Below are 14,666 nucleotides of genomic sequence, written 5' to 3'. Positions count from 1 at the left end.
TCATAAATTAAATCCATACACCTGTCCTTCTAGACAAATACGTTATTTTGATGTGGAACTGTAGTGTAAATATCCATAAACTATTTCCTTTTCGACAGCTGTGAAATTTTAATTCTGGCTAACAGCAGAAGGAACTGGGGAGTCATCAGTTCTTGGGCTCTTGCAGGGTTCTCGCCTGCCATTAATGGCACATTTATCGATAGCAACATGACTAAATATCTTTCTACCGTAGTCACACCAAAAACGCTATTATACTTAATCACCACTTGATGGAGCCAAAGGTAGGTTTTCCTGGTAATGCAGTAACTAGTCGGCTTAATTGAGTAAATAAAAACGTATTTTGGAAGGTGCAGGGCCATAATAATATATAATAGTAATAATAATTCAAATTAAATTAAATGTATAAAAATGTCCTACCTAAGAAACGCTATTATACTAAATCACCACTAGATGGAGCCATGGTTCGGTTAATTAAATTAAGCCTTAATTTAAAAAATTAATTAGAAAAAATATATAAATTTTAGAAAGAAAAAGCGACAATAAATTATATTATTACTAATAATTGGGGAAAAAACACCGAAATTCGTGAGTTCCGCTTAGAAATAGGGATCCAAAAAAAATAAAAAAAACCCCTTAGTGATTCATTTCATTTCTTACGTTCCCGAATCGCCCATCGTCGTCAGTAGCGCGCGCGCTGAGCGGGACACGCACCGGAGCCGCGCGAGCTCCTGCCGTGAGCCGAACGTTTCGCTGGTTTCCACGCGTTTTCACTGTGATGCACTGGAGGAACCAGCGTCTCTCACCTGACGGACATTTGCGACCTTTTATATTTTGGAGCGAGCAGCGGCGTGAGACAGAAGCGTCCACGTTCATCTGTAGAGGTAAAGGTGAAGCAGAACTTTTCCTCGCTGTCTGGATGATCATCAGATCTCCACCGACATTTTACACTTCGTCTTGAGCTTCTTGAAATTTGTTTTAGGGAACTTCAAAATTACAGAAATTCTCCTAAGAACATTTTTGAGGAGAAACTCGGTGAAGATTGAACCTTACCTTCTTCTCATATGGGAATAATCTGGATTTAATAAAATTTTACTTTAATATGGAGAGCTTTCTGGGACGTTTTCTTCTATTTTCTCTCTTTTGACACCAAAAAACAGAAGGACCACCACGTTCCTCTGCCGAGGAGCTTATTGTGAGGAACGTCAAATTCTTGAAGCTCTACAGAGTCTGCTCTGCTCTCTTTTAAAGCTTCTCAGATGTGTAAACTTTGCTAATTCTCGTTTCACATCTGGCACAGGATTGATCCAACTTCATGGTTATTAAAGGACCTCAAACTGCTCGCAGATTCGACAATTTGAGGAACCGTGTTGGTGTCACTAAACATTTTATGAACCGTAATATTTCCGAAAGATCTCATGAACCTGGTCATGTCTAACAAGCTCTGAAGGATGTGATTTCAATTCATGCCCTGAAGGATCTCACGAGCTTCGTTTCAAGGATAATGAACTTTGTAGAAGCCTCATGAACTCGCACTGAATTTCGAACACTGCTGAACTGCATGTGCGATCCTCCTCAGGTTTTTGCAAGATGGAGAGAGGAGCTCAGAATCTCATGGAACGTCCACATGGGCTGACGGTCTTAGTTGTATTTCTCATGGAGAGCATAATGGTCACAGCAGTCAACCTGGAGCCCATCTACTGGAACTCCTTGAACAGTAGGTATGTGATTACCCCAGTCATCAACAGGAGATGAGAATCTCAAGAACATGCTTCCCAATTCTGTCTTTCCACAGTCCAGGTCTCTGCACTTGAGATATAATTTACTTTGGAGTTTCTGAGACAAACACGAGATCAGACCGAACTGTGGTTTTCTGACGTTAGAGGTAAATGATACTCTGTTGTCTGTCATCTATATACATGCATCCTGGTTTTGTAGGACCTCATAAGATTTGAGCGTGGAGCCACAGCAAAATAGACGACTTTCCTATTACATGCTGCATGTTTCCAAGTGTTCTATTCCTCCTATACTGCTGCAATTTGCTTGTGAACTCAATGACGTATGAGGTTTAACATTTTACTCATTTATTGTTATGTTTAATGTTGTGGAACCTCCATTAAAGAAGTTCCTTGGAGCTAACAAGACAGAAAAAACTATCAGTGTGACACCAGAAATCTTCACCTCTAATGATTTTACCTCTAACTGTTAGAAAGCTCTGACACTGGAGACTCCTTAAATATTACACATTCTTTTCATAGGTGTTTATGTAGCTGTCGCTATACAAACAACAGTCAATGACCAATCACAATCCAGAACTCTTCAGCACTGTAAACAACGTTATCTACAGCGAGAAATTTAGATTTTTATCAAATCGTTCATTAGCCGTTAGCGTGTTTCTACAGGACCGGAATAAAAGAGGGCCGAGCAGTCATCACCTAATCGTCTACCGGAGGCAAGTAGAGTCATCCTGTGTCTGGGATGGTATTCGTGATGTTTGTGTTTTGGTGCTAACAAAAATATTTTCAAACACAACATCGGAATTGCGAAGAGAGAGAAGATGGAGGGATGGATCGTGATGAAGAAGCTCGAGCACAAACTTGGCAAGATGTTCCTTGGGTTCTTGAAAAGGTCAACGTGTTTACTCACGTCCCAGCACACTCTCGCACACGCTCTCACACACATACACACACACACACACACACATGGAACAACTCTGCTTTGCATTCTAATTCTAAGGCTTCACATGCAGCCGGAAATGCCGAGGCATTTTAGAGGTAAAAGGTTGAGATGTCCTCCATATTGGAGTTGAACGAACGTGAGATTCGGAAGAACAAATGAATCAGGGTGTTTTTTTGTTGTTGTTGTTTTTTTGCATTTTTTAAACAATCCATTGGTTTCTGTCAGTAAGAACAGAGCGCTGCTCTGAAACAAACTGTACGTTTTTTTTTTTTTTTTTTTTTTTTTGAACTAGAGAAAAAAACGAAAAGTGCCTTATTTGCAAAAAGATCCATCACTGCAGCGGCAAAGGAAGAAAGACCAAGCTCACAGAATAAGTCTTCATCACAGAACCCATTCGCTCTAGAGCTCGGATACGCAATAAAAAGGGCAGAGGTTTTGCTGTTTCTGCAGATATTACTGGCACTTCCGGTGCCAGAAAACATGCAGGATGATCTCACACAGGTCTGTGTAAAGTGTTTGGATTTGGAATCTTTAGCACTCGTCCTTGTTTTCATCCTCGTCCTTAATGTACATCACATCATGCGTGTCTTCTTCCTACATCGTGATTCCTTTATTTACCTTTAGAGTGTTAAGCAAGAAACAGAGATGTGGAAAGTCTGAAAAAGTTTGAGAAGGTCTTTCTGATGTAGATAGTAGGAGAACTCGGGATGATGTTGATGGCAATACGTTGCAATTCTTGAACAACAGTTCTTTTCATTACATCTGTACTTGTCACGAATTGGGGACGTCCGTGCAGACTCGTCCCAGATAAAATAACACCAGTGATATACTTGTGGGGGGAAAAAAGGTAGAAAGGATCCTCCTGATAAACCAATCCTGTGCAGCACGTGGTCCGAATTTTCTTTAGTTCCCCAGTCACATTATATCCTACCATTTCCTGTTTGGCGCATCAAATCTGATAAGCATGGTTTCATCGTTTCGCATCATAAACATGATCTTATAGTAAATGTGTACAGAGATGTTACAAAGACAGATTAAGCTAGCATTGAGTAAGTGTATGTAGATAGTACATAGAAAATCTGCTAGTGCATAGCTAAGATTTGTGATACTAATAAATAATTCAACAAGGGTTAGGGTTTGGGCTTCCCCTAACAATATCCCTAACCATAAACCCTATCTCTAAACCCCCAACCATAAACTCATCCCTAAACCCCTAACCATAAACCCTATCCCTAAACCCCCAACCATAAACCCTATCTCTAAACCCCCAACCATAAACCCATCCCTAAACCCCTAACCATAAACCCTATCCCTAAACCCCCAACCATAAACCCTATCTCTAAACCCCCAACCATAAACCCTATCCCTAAACCCATAACCATAAACACTAAGCCCACTATCCCTAAACCCTATCCCTAAACCCCAACCATAAACCCTATCCCTAAACCCCAACCATAAACACTTGACTCAAACCCCAACCATAAACCCCTAACAATAAACCCTATCCCTAAACCCCCAACCATAAGCACTCTCCCTACACCCCTAACCATTAACCCTATCCCTAAACCCCTTAACCATAAACCCTATCCCTAAACCCACAACCATAAACACTTTCCCTAAGCCCCCAATCATAAACACTCTCCCTAAACCCCCAACCTTAAACACTAAGCCCAAAATAAATAGTATGTTGCCTATTTTACATACATTTTAAAACTACAATTTGCATTTTAGTTGACTTTTAAGATTTTGTTAAATGTACTGTAAGGGGTGTGTGTGTGTGTGTGTGTGTGTGTGTGTGTGTGTGTGTGTGTGTGTGTGTGTGTGTGAGAGAGAGGGAGAAAGAGAGAAAGACCAAGAACAAACTCCAGCAGAGGGAATTCGTGATACTACTTCAGGCTTAGTTGCACATGAATAATAAATTGCTCGATTCAGTGAAGGTGAATCAGTTCATCCGATGGATGATGATGATGGACACCATAGAGGGAGCAGAGTGTAAGGAAGTGATGTGATACAATATCGAAGCAGAATATTAGTGGGTACACATGTCCAGTGCTCAAGTGAATACTTTAGTCTTGCGCTGGAGCAAAAGTGTTGTCGATGCTAATATATCATGGACGTCGTAGCCACCAGTTTGTCCTGTCATGCAGCTTTGTGGAGTTGCTCAGTGTCTTAAACAGACAGGCAGAGCATGAAACCTTGCACTCAAATCACCCTTTCTTTCCTCACAGTACATCATTCGGTGTCACTTAGGGAAGACTGGAATCATTTGAGTCTTTTGAATCAAATGTTATTTTTCAGTGATTTCACACAGCAAACTCGATTTTTGTTTAAAATGCAATTTTTTGCACTTTTGGCTCGTTTGCTTTTTTAAATATTTTTCACTTCTTGTCAAACCCACACGCATGTTTCCTGCATGTTAGACTGAAAGACACCCACTGAACTTCACTAATTCACTGAACAGCACAGGAGTGAACCTGTGAGCAAACAATTTACTCGTTCAAATACTGATTTCAGTGACCAACTGTGGAGTCAAACTCAAGTCATGACCAAAAGGATTTCTAGATACAAACACTGATCTTCTGAGGCAAAGTCTGCACTAATAATTTGTTTGAAAATGCACATTTTTCTCTCCGTTTTGGCCTTTCGTCCACACAGAGACAGCATCTTCAGTCAACAAAAACGTAGCTTTTTAAAAAACGCTTTCCAAATTGGATACATTTGAAAACGGTTAGTGTGGACTGTAAAAAACGGAGGCATTCGAACGCGATCATTTACATTTTTAGTCACATGACGGTGCCTGTCCTACGCATAGCCGTGAGGTTTCAAAGACCTGGAAAAAAGTGAATGATGAAATGATGCAGGTCAAAGCATCTAAAGTTTTGCTCGTGTGCAGTACAGGGATGTCAGCGTTTTTGGACTTTTTAGTGTGGATGAGCAACTTTTTGGAAATGATTGAAAAGTGTGGAGGTGGAGCGTTTTTTAGAAAAAAATGGCGTTTTTAAATGTATCCGGATGTGTAGACGTAATCTGAAAGTGAGCCATGACCAAAAGATTTCCTGATTCAAACACTTTGGTGCTGATCAAAAGAAGAATGAAACTCTATCAGGACTAAAAATAAGTGACTGGTTAAAAATATATCCATTGATTTCCAGACGAAACTAAATCTTGGTCGTGACTAAAACGGTTTAATACTGAGTAAATGAGAGACAGAGAAGCAAATCTCGGTCTTGAACAAAACGATTAACAACTCAAGGAGGCATAAGGGTTCAACACAAACGTGAGTAAAAAAAACTCTCAACCAACAATTCAGTTTACATTCACATTATTTGTCTGTATAAAGTCTCTGTTTGACCAGGGACCCTGTCTGGAACAAACTACTGAACAAACAGATCGGTTTATGCTTTGATACTTATTTATTCACCCAACTGTCTCGTATTACTTCCCTGAAATGTTTGCAAACGAAAACTTTCTTGAAAATTATTTAGTGCTGTTGTTCCTGCAGACCTTTGGCCGTGTACGAGTGTGTCCTTACAGAGGTTCTGATAGCTTTTGTACAATGCACTGTACTACTTGACCCCAGCTTAGAGAGTTTGTGTGTGTGTGTGTGTGTGTGTGTGTAATCCTCCATCCTCCAACTCCTCTATTCATAGAGAATGATCAATCATCAGCAAGCCTGTTCAGGGATTTAATACACACACACACACACCTCGTTGCTTCTGTCATCTGTTCATTTTGGCATCTTTTAACACTTTCACTTTGTTCTTGCCTCATTTCATTACCTCCTCTTTTCACTTTTTGCTCCAAGAGGTTGAAGATACCTAGCGAGAGATCACTAACTCCGGCGTGACAGCCCCAACACTAGCCTAGTGTGAGAACTCTAGCCCAGTAAGAGAATGCTGAACTAATAAACGTAGCTGCTGTGCCTCTCTGTAGCTACGTTGTTGCGTCTGGTGGGTGGAGTCTGAATCCAGCATGTTCATCAATAGGAATGCTTGGTCTCTCGATTCCTATATGTCTGTCTCTCCTTCTCTCTCTTTCTAAACAGGAAATTCTGACAGATTCACTTTCTTCCCCTCAAATCATTTCCGACTCATCTTTAACTGCTGTCGTTTCGGTTCCTAGTTCTTAATCACGTTATCGTCTCGGTCTGTCTCTTTTCTCGATCTCCAACTCATCTGTCTGTCTGTCTCTTCTCTCTCTCTCTCTCTCTTTTTCTTTCTCTGTCTCCCCATGCACACACTCACGTACCGCTCAGACTGTCTGACATTTTATTCACAAACGTTAAAGAGAATGAGAATCGGCCAAATCCCCCAGTGATGCTGTACGTGTGTGTGTGTGTGTGTGTGTGTGTGTGTATGAGTGTGTGTAAGAGAGAGAGAGAGAGAGAGAGAGAAATGATGGAAGCAAGACAGATACTAGAAACAGAGGTGGGGGGGTGGAAGTTATTTTATGTGGCTGTCCTCCAGACAGAGCCGTTTATTTTTAGAGTTATCTGTTACCTTTTCTTATTGAGTGTTTTTGTGTCATCACATTAATCATCTCAGTCCTGTCGTCGTGTCGTGTCGTGTCGTGTGTGTGTGTGTGTGTGTGTGTGTGTGTGTGTGTGTGTGTGTTCAGCAACAGGAGTAACATCAGCTATGAGCTTACAAAATGTATAAACATTCCAGACTCCAGATATTTACCTTCCTGTGGTTTTCTCTGACATGCTGTTGCTTTTTAGCTCACCACAGTTGTAAAGATTTGCTAGTTGAGTTTCCATCACCTTCATTCTCATCAGAGTGACAGAACTGTTTTTATAATATTTCAAAATATAGTACAATAGTACAATAGTACTGGGACTATTTATGTTTAAGACTTTACGACTGAGACTTTAACAACTCCATATTTCTCTTCAAACCTACTTCTATAATCAGCAGGTAACTTGTGTGGCACTGCTAAGTGTGTGTGTGTGGGTGTGTGTGTGTGTGTGTGTGTGTGTGTGTGTGTGTGTGTGTGTGTGTGTGTGTGTGATAAGTATGTTTCAGTGTGTGGTTTAGTCATCGCTCAGGAATGTGCAGATTATCTGCAGCACTGAGGCAATTACACAGCATCGATAAACACATTAAAGAACACTCGGTGACCACTTACCATAATCTTACACACACACACACACACACACACACACACACAAACGCACAAAGGTTAGCTCATAGATTCTCAACCTCGTCATCAGCCTTGCTTCAGTTCAAAGTTCCCTTTAAACCTACTTTACAGCAGACCACATCGACAAACCTGGAGTTTTTCACAACAATTCGGTGTTAAATATCGGCTGTGTGCACACTGGAGTGTGTGGTGCAGTGTCTGACGTAAAGGGCACTGTGATTACTACCAACATGTGATGGACATCGCTTCCTGGGGTTTCAAAAAATATCCTGAAATCACATAAAAGCAGCATCAGGGACGATAAAGCCAAATCACCAGAACATTAACTACAGGGTTATTGCTCCATCTCTCTCAGGTTCTTTCATTCTCTCTCTCTTTCTCTCTCTCTTTCTCTCTCCCTCTCTCTCTCCATTTGTCTCTCTCGCCTCATCTGTCTGTCTTTCCCTCCCACTTTCCACGTGTGTCTCTGTCTCTCCCTCTGGGAATGTCTTTCAGAATCACTCTTTGTCATTTTGTGTCTCTTCTACCTTTGGTGATACATGCACGTCTCTCTCTCTCTCGCTCTCGCGCTCTCTCTCTCTCTTTCTTTTTTTTTCCCTGGGTTATCTGGATGTCTACTTGTCCTGATTGACCAAAGGGCTTGTGGTGTTTGAGCGTGGGTAGAAGAGAAAAATTGAGCTGGGAATAAAAGGGCAGACATGGCATTAAACCCACACACAAATATCAGCCTGTCAATCAAGGTTTCCATGGTTACTCAGTCTTTCTCAGCCTTTCCTCAGTCAGTACAGCGTCCATGCTGTTTGAAGCTTTCCATGGCCTCTTTTTATTTAGCTGAACTCTGACACGCTCCTGAGGACTCCAGAGGTAAAAGGTCGGAATTATCCCTTTGGGGTTAGAGAGCGTTCAGGGTTGTGACCTCATATACAGTGGTGTGAAGAAGTGTTTCCTGATTTCTTATTTTTTTGCATGTCTGTCACACTTTAATGTTTCAGATCATCAAACTAATTTGAATATTAGTAAAATATAACACTAGTGAACACAACATGCAGTTTTTAAATGAAGATTTTTATTATTGAGGGAAAACTAAATCCAAAACTACATGGCCCTGTGTGAAAAAGTGTTTGCCCCTAAACCTAATAACTGGTTGGACCACCCTTAACAGCAATAACTGCAATCAAGCGTTTGCAATAACTTGCTATGAGTCTGTTACAGCGCTGTGGAGGAATTTTGATCCATACATCTGTGCAGAATTGTTGTAATTCAGCCACATTGGAGGGTTTTTGAGCATGAACCACATTTTTAAAGTCATTCCACAGCATTTCAATAGGATTCAGGTCAGGACTTTGACTAGGCCACTACATTTAGTTTTTTTTCAGCCATTCAGAGGTGGACTTGCTGGTGTGTTTTGGATCATTGTCCTGCTGCAGACCCCAAGTTTACTTAAGCTTGAGGTCACGCACAGATGGCTGGACATTCTCCTTCAGGATTTTTTGGTAAACAGCAGAATTCATAGTTCCATTTATCACAGCGAGTCTTTCAGGTCCTGAAGCAGCAAAACAGCCCCAGACCATCACACCACCACCATATTTCACTGTTTATATGATGTTCTTTTTCTGAAATGCGGTGTTTTTACGCCGATGGGACACACACGTAATGGGACACACACCTCCTAAAAAGTAACTTTAGTCTCGTCATTCCACAGAGTATTTTCCCAAAAGTCTTGGTGATCATCAACATGTTTTCTGGCTTTTGATCTTTTTGCATTTTGCAGCAGTTTTCGTCTTGGAACTCGTCTTGGTGAATAATGGCTCTTACTGTGGCTACATCACTAAAACTGAGACTGAGGACACACCTCTTTCTCTGAGACGGACAGATAGACAGGGAGCTGCAGCTCTCTTCCTTAGAGAGACAAACAGAAAGACTAATGCCACACTACTCTCTGAAACTAAGACTAAAGCCGTAACCCTCTTCCTGAGAAAGACAATCAACCCTCTTCCTGAGACAGACAGAGGCCACACCTCTTTCCCAATAAAGAAAAAAAAGCAACATCCTCTTCTTCAGACAGACATACAGAAAGAAAAAAGCCATACCCCTCTCCCAGTAAAAGAGACAGAGGCTACACCCCTCTCCATGAGACCAACGAACAGAGGCCACATTCCTCTTTCTCAAGACTCAAAATTTTCTTTCCTCCCTCTCTCCCTCTTCTCTCTCTCTCTCTCTCTCTGCAGGTTTGGAGATGAGCGAGGTTACGTGCTGTACCCTCAGATGGGGGACCGTTTGGATCTGGTGTGTCCTGCCTCCTCGTCCCTGCCACATTACGAGTTTTATAAGCTATATCTGGTGTCGGAGCGTGAACAGGCAGACAGGTGTGACCTGAGCAAAGACTCCAACCTGCTGCTCACCTGTGACAAACCCAATGCCGACACACGCTTCACCATCAAATTCCAGGAGTTCTCCCCCAATCTGTGGGGCCACGAGTTCAAGAACCTGCACGACTACTACATCATAGGTGTGGGCTCACGGTTCTAGTTTTCTAAATGGGTTCTTACCTGGGACACTGTCTGCAATTAACCTCTGACCTTTAACGTAACCGGTCAGTGTTGTGCCTTTATGTGTGTGTGTGTGTGTGTGTGTGTGTGTGTGTGTGTGTGTGTGTGTGTGTGTGTGTGTGTGTGTGTGTGTTGGGGTGGGGGTGGTGGGGGGTTGGTGTGTGTGGGGTGTGAGAGACCTTTACAGGAGCATAACTGGTAGCTGAAGGAGCTTGATGATGTCATGGGCTAAATGCATTAATATCCCTATACTGCACCTGAGTGTGTGTGTGTGTGTGTGTGTGTGTGTGTGTGTGTGTGTGTGTTCACGCGTAGGTGTATATTGCTTCCTTTGGGAAATCATTTTTAATTAACCTATTGTGGCTTTTAGTAATTTATACAGTATGGTGGTAATGAGCTGGAGCAAAGAGGATTTGTGTGTGTGTGTGTGTGTGTGTGTGTGTGTGTGTGTGTGTGTGTGTGTGTGTGTGTGTAGCCATTATGTTTTAGCTGAAGCTGGAGGCCTAATTGGCGGTAATGGGTCTCAGAGGCACAAAGGCACTGTGGAGGAGGGGTGTGTGTGTGTGTGTGTGTGTGTGTGTGTGTGTGTGTGTGTGTGTGTGTTTGAGAGGGAAAGAGAGTGAAAAACTATTTGCATTTCTGTCTTACTCAGCACTTAAATAGAAAATTTCATATCATGCACACACACACACATATATATATATATATATATATATATATATATATATACACATACACCTCTGTCCAAAACACCTCTGGCCACACCTCCTTCACTGTTTGAATAAGGATTGATACAGAGGCCATGCCTCCTTCACAGTGAGACTGAAGGGTGATAGAGGCCACGCCTCCTTCACAGTGAGACTGGAGGGTGATGCATAGGCCATGCCTCCTTCACAGTGAGACTGATGGACAGTGTAGAGGCCACACCTCCTTCACAGTGAGACTGATGGACAGTTGCTAGAGACTCAAAGCACTTTTGTACGTCGATCTGGATAAGGGTGTCTGCTAAATGCCGCAAATGTACATGTAAAATGTGTAGAGGCCACACCTCCTTCACAGTGAGACTGAGAGGTGATACAGAGGCCACACCTTCTTCACAGTGAGACTAAAGGGTGATACAGAGGCCACACCTCCTTCACTGTGAGACTGATGGACAGTATAGAGGCCGCACCTCCTTCACAGTAAAACTGAGGAGTGATACAGAGGCCACACTTCCCACACTGTGAGACTGATAGACAGTATAGAGGCCACACCTACTTCACAGTGAAACTGAGGAGTGATACAGAGTCCACACCTCCTTCACTGTGAGACTGATGGACAGTGTAGAGGCCATGCCTTTTTCACTGTGAGACTAAGGATTGATACATAGCCCACGCCTTCTTCACAGTAACACCGAGGGGTGATAGAGGCCACGCCCCCTTCACAGTGAGACTAAAGGGTGATACAGAGTACAGACTCCTTTACAGTGAGACTGACCAATGGTACAAGGGCCAACCCTTCTTTTCAATGACATTGACAGGCAGTACAGAGGCCACACCTCCTTGTGAAACTGTTTAAATATTTCAGAGGCCACCCCTCCTTTACAGTGAGACTGATGGGCAGTTCAGAGGCCACTCTTATATAGTGCACACTCTTTAGAAAGTGGTGTTAGCTAGTCAGCTTTGTAGTTAGCAACAAGTAAGCTTTCTTGGTTACCATGGTCACATCCTATGCCTGTGACTCCATCCCAAACCACACCCTGGTGCATTAAATAGTCTGTCAAAATAATATGCTGACAGAGTAAGTTATTCTGATACACTCTTTAGCACAGCAGCATGCGGTTTGGGCTGTATACTGTTTTTAATGTCTGATAATTTATTGGGAAGCCGTGGGTGCACTTGTAGTTGTGTGTGTATTTCTAGTAGATTTTTTAAATGTGTGTATGTGTGTGGGAGGGAGAGAGAGAGAGAGAGAGAGAGACTGAAAATGGATATGAACTGGCTGTATTCCAGTAGGCTTTTGGGAGTACGAGCCCTCAGAATGTTTCTTATAAAATGTTCGATAGCTGGGCATCAGGAGTTTACCATGGATCTCTCCTCACTCACACACACACACACACACACACACACACACACACACACACACACACACACTTCTGCCACTTGCCAAGGAGAGGTACCAGTGTGTTTAGGTTTGAAATGTGTGTGCACAAGAGTTTGTTTACTCTCATAGTGAAGATGTGGGATTTTTTAATTTTCCTGTGTGTGTGCGTGTGTGCGTGTGTGTGTGTGTGTGTGTGTGTGTGTGTGTGTGTGTGTGTGTGTGTGTGTTGGGGTAAAAGCTTTAATTATTCAAGTGTGTTTTGATTTATTTATCAAGGTTAAGCTGAAGTAACAGAAGAGATTAACTTGGTGTGGGTGTGTGTGTGTGTGTGTGTGTGTGTGTGTGTGTGTGTGTGTGTGTGTGTGTGTGTGTGTGTGTGTGTGTGTCTGTTTCAGTAGCTACATGAGGTCTCTGTTTCAGTGTTGTAACTTAAATGGAACCTCAGAAGGCATTATGTTTAAGATGGCCATTGTTTTTTGGGTTAACATGAGTGAGCTTTCTGAGTTAATTTTACACAAAGGTGATAGTAAAAAAAAAACAAATAACAAAACCATGAACATAACCGAGACAAATCTCATAAGTCTAAATCAGTCAAATCAGTTCAGGAGTCAGTAAGCAATCCAGTGAGGAGATTTAATAAGTGACTTTTTATTTATTTTATTTATTTACTGTATAAACAAAAAACCTTAACATTTATTTATGTACAAATGTGTGAAGTGTATTTAACACTGAATAACCTTGTTAATGAGATCAAATATATATAAATAAATATATTCAATATAAATATATATATATATATATATATATATATATATATATATATATATATATATATATATATATATATATTGAAAGAAAACATGTCAAACTGAGTGAACGCTTCAGTAAATGGACCATTCTGGATGCTTTGAACAATGTGTTAATGAAGTAAAGTCAGTGAAGTGCAGCTCGGTCCTAACCAGCACAGTAACAGCTCAATGTATGAGTTGGTGAATGAGGAGCTACATGTCCAATTTACCATTTCGTAATAAAACTGTAAACTGCAGTGAGGAAACCAGGGAAGGAATCGGAATACCAATCATGAAGTAATAAAATGCTCTGAATGACTCTCTGAACAAGTCTGAAGACAAACTGTAGCTGCCAAACCTTTGTAGTGTGTGGGTGTGTGTGTGTGTGTGTGTGTGTGTGAAAAAGAGAAAGAGAGAGTGAGAGAGAAAGAAATAGAGAGAGAGACTGTGTATGTGTGTTTGTGTGTGAGAGAGAGAGAGGCCCTGTGTGTGTTTATCTGTTTGTTCACTTTTGTGTGTGTGTGTGTGTGTGTGTGTGTGTGTGTGTGTGTGTGTGTGTGTGTGTGTGTGTGTGTGTGTGACTGTGTGTTTGTGTGTGTGTGTGCGTGTGTGTGTGTGAAAAAGAGAAAGAGAGAGAGAGTGTGCATGTGTGTATATGTTTATGTGAGAGAGACAGTGTTTGTGTGTGTGTGTGCACGCGTGTGTTTGTATGTATATGTGAGAGCAAGACATTGTGTGTGTGTGTGTGTGTGTGTGTGTGTGTGTGTGTGTGTGTGTGTGTGTGTACAGTGATGCGGTTGAATAAGTAACACGACGCGACATGCCGCCTCCTGAACTAGGTCAACAAACGGAGCAGCGCACAACAGTTGGGGTGTGTGTTAGAGTCTGTGTTTATCTACATGTCTGAGTCTTCAGCTGTGTTCACATCATTATCACACGTGTGTCTGTCATCTGGTCTGATTTTAACTCTGTGTGTGTCAGTGCATGTGTGTGTGTAATTGTGTGTGTGTGTATGTGTCGTAAGGGTCGTGCTGAAAGACTCGCAGACTAATTGGATCAGTTTTACACAGTGATTCATTAACCTTCTGACTGTTGCAGCTGCTCATGCAGTCATCACACAGACACACACATGCACACACACACCTCTCTCGGCTCACATGTCTGTCAAAAGAGGCTTTATTGGCCCTTTAATGTGTGTGTGTGTTTGTGTGTGTGTGCGCGCGTGCGTGCGTATATATGTGTGTATATGTCTACAGTCAGTTATTGTGCTATGATAGTAAATGAGGCTTATCATTCTTTAAAAATGCATTAAATGCCACGATGAAACATTTACTAAAGTGTCTATTAAATCAATTCCTGTGAAATGAAATTTTTATTATATTTTATATTTCAAATTAAATGAACAAACAATATTATTAAAAAATGACAC

The 14,666-nt window shown here is 41.6% G+C and overlaps 1 protein-coding gene across 7 annotated transcripts in view; it reads left to right on the top strand.

Moving 5' to 3' along the window:
- The first annotated feature begins 666 nt into the window (after positions 1 to 666).
- LOC124393828 (ephrin-B2-like) overlaps positions 667 to 14,666 on the top strand; it is a 35,510-nt gene continuing 21,510 nt past the window's right edge. For 6 of the 7 annotated variants that reach the window (XR_006927388.1, XR_006927387.1, XM_046861856.1 and 3 more), the window contains exons 1-3: positions 667 to 881; positions 1,577 to 1,718; positions 10,047 to 10,327. Coding sequence is in view for 5 of the 7 variants with exons in the window: in XM_046861856.1 (XP_046717812.1) it covers positions 776 to 881; positions 1,577 to 1,718; positions 10,047 to 10,327 (529 nt within the window). In the remaining 2 variants the exon portion in view is untranslated. The remainder of the gene's footprint in view (positions 882 to 1,576; positions 1,719 to 10,046; positions 10,328 to 14,666) is intronic. The other variant, XM_046861859.1, reaches the window with a different exon arrangement.

This window comes from Silurus meridionalis, chromosome 11 (genome assembly GCF_014805685.1).
Source record: "Silurus meridionalis isolate SWU-2019-XX chromosome 11, ASM1480568v1, whole genome shotgun sequence".
In the NCBI taxonomy this organism is placed as follows: Eukaryota; Metazoa; Chordata; class Actinopteri; order Siluriformes; family Siluridae; genus Silurus; species Silurus meridionalis.
Note: the sequence above shows the minus strand (reverse complement) of the source record. Positions and strands in the feature narration are given on the sequence as shown.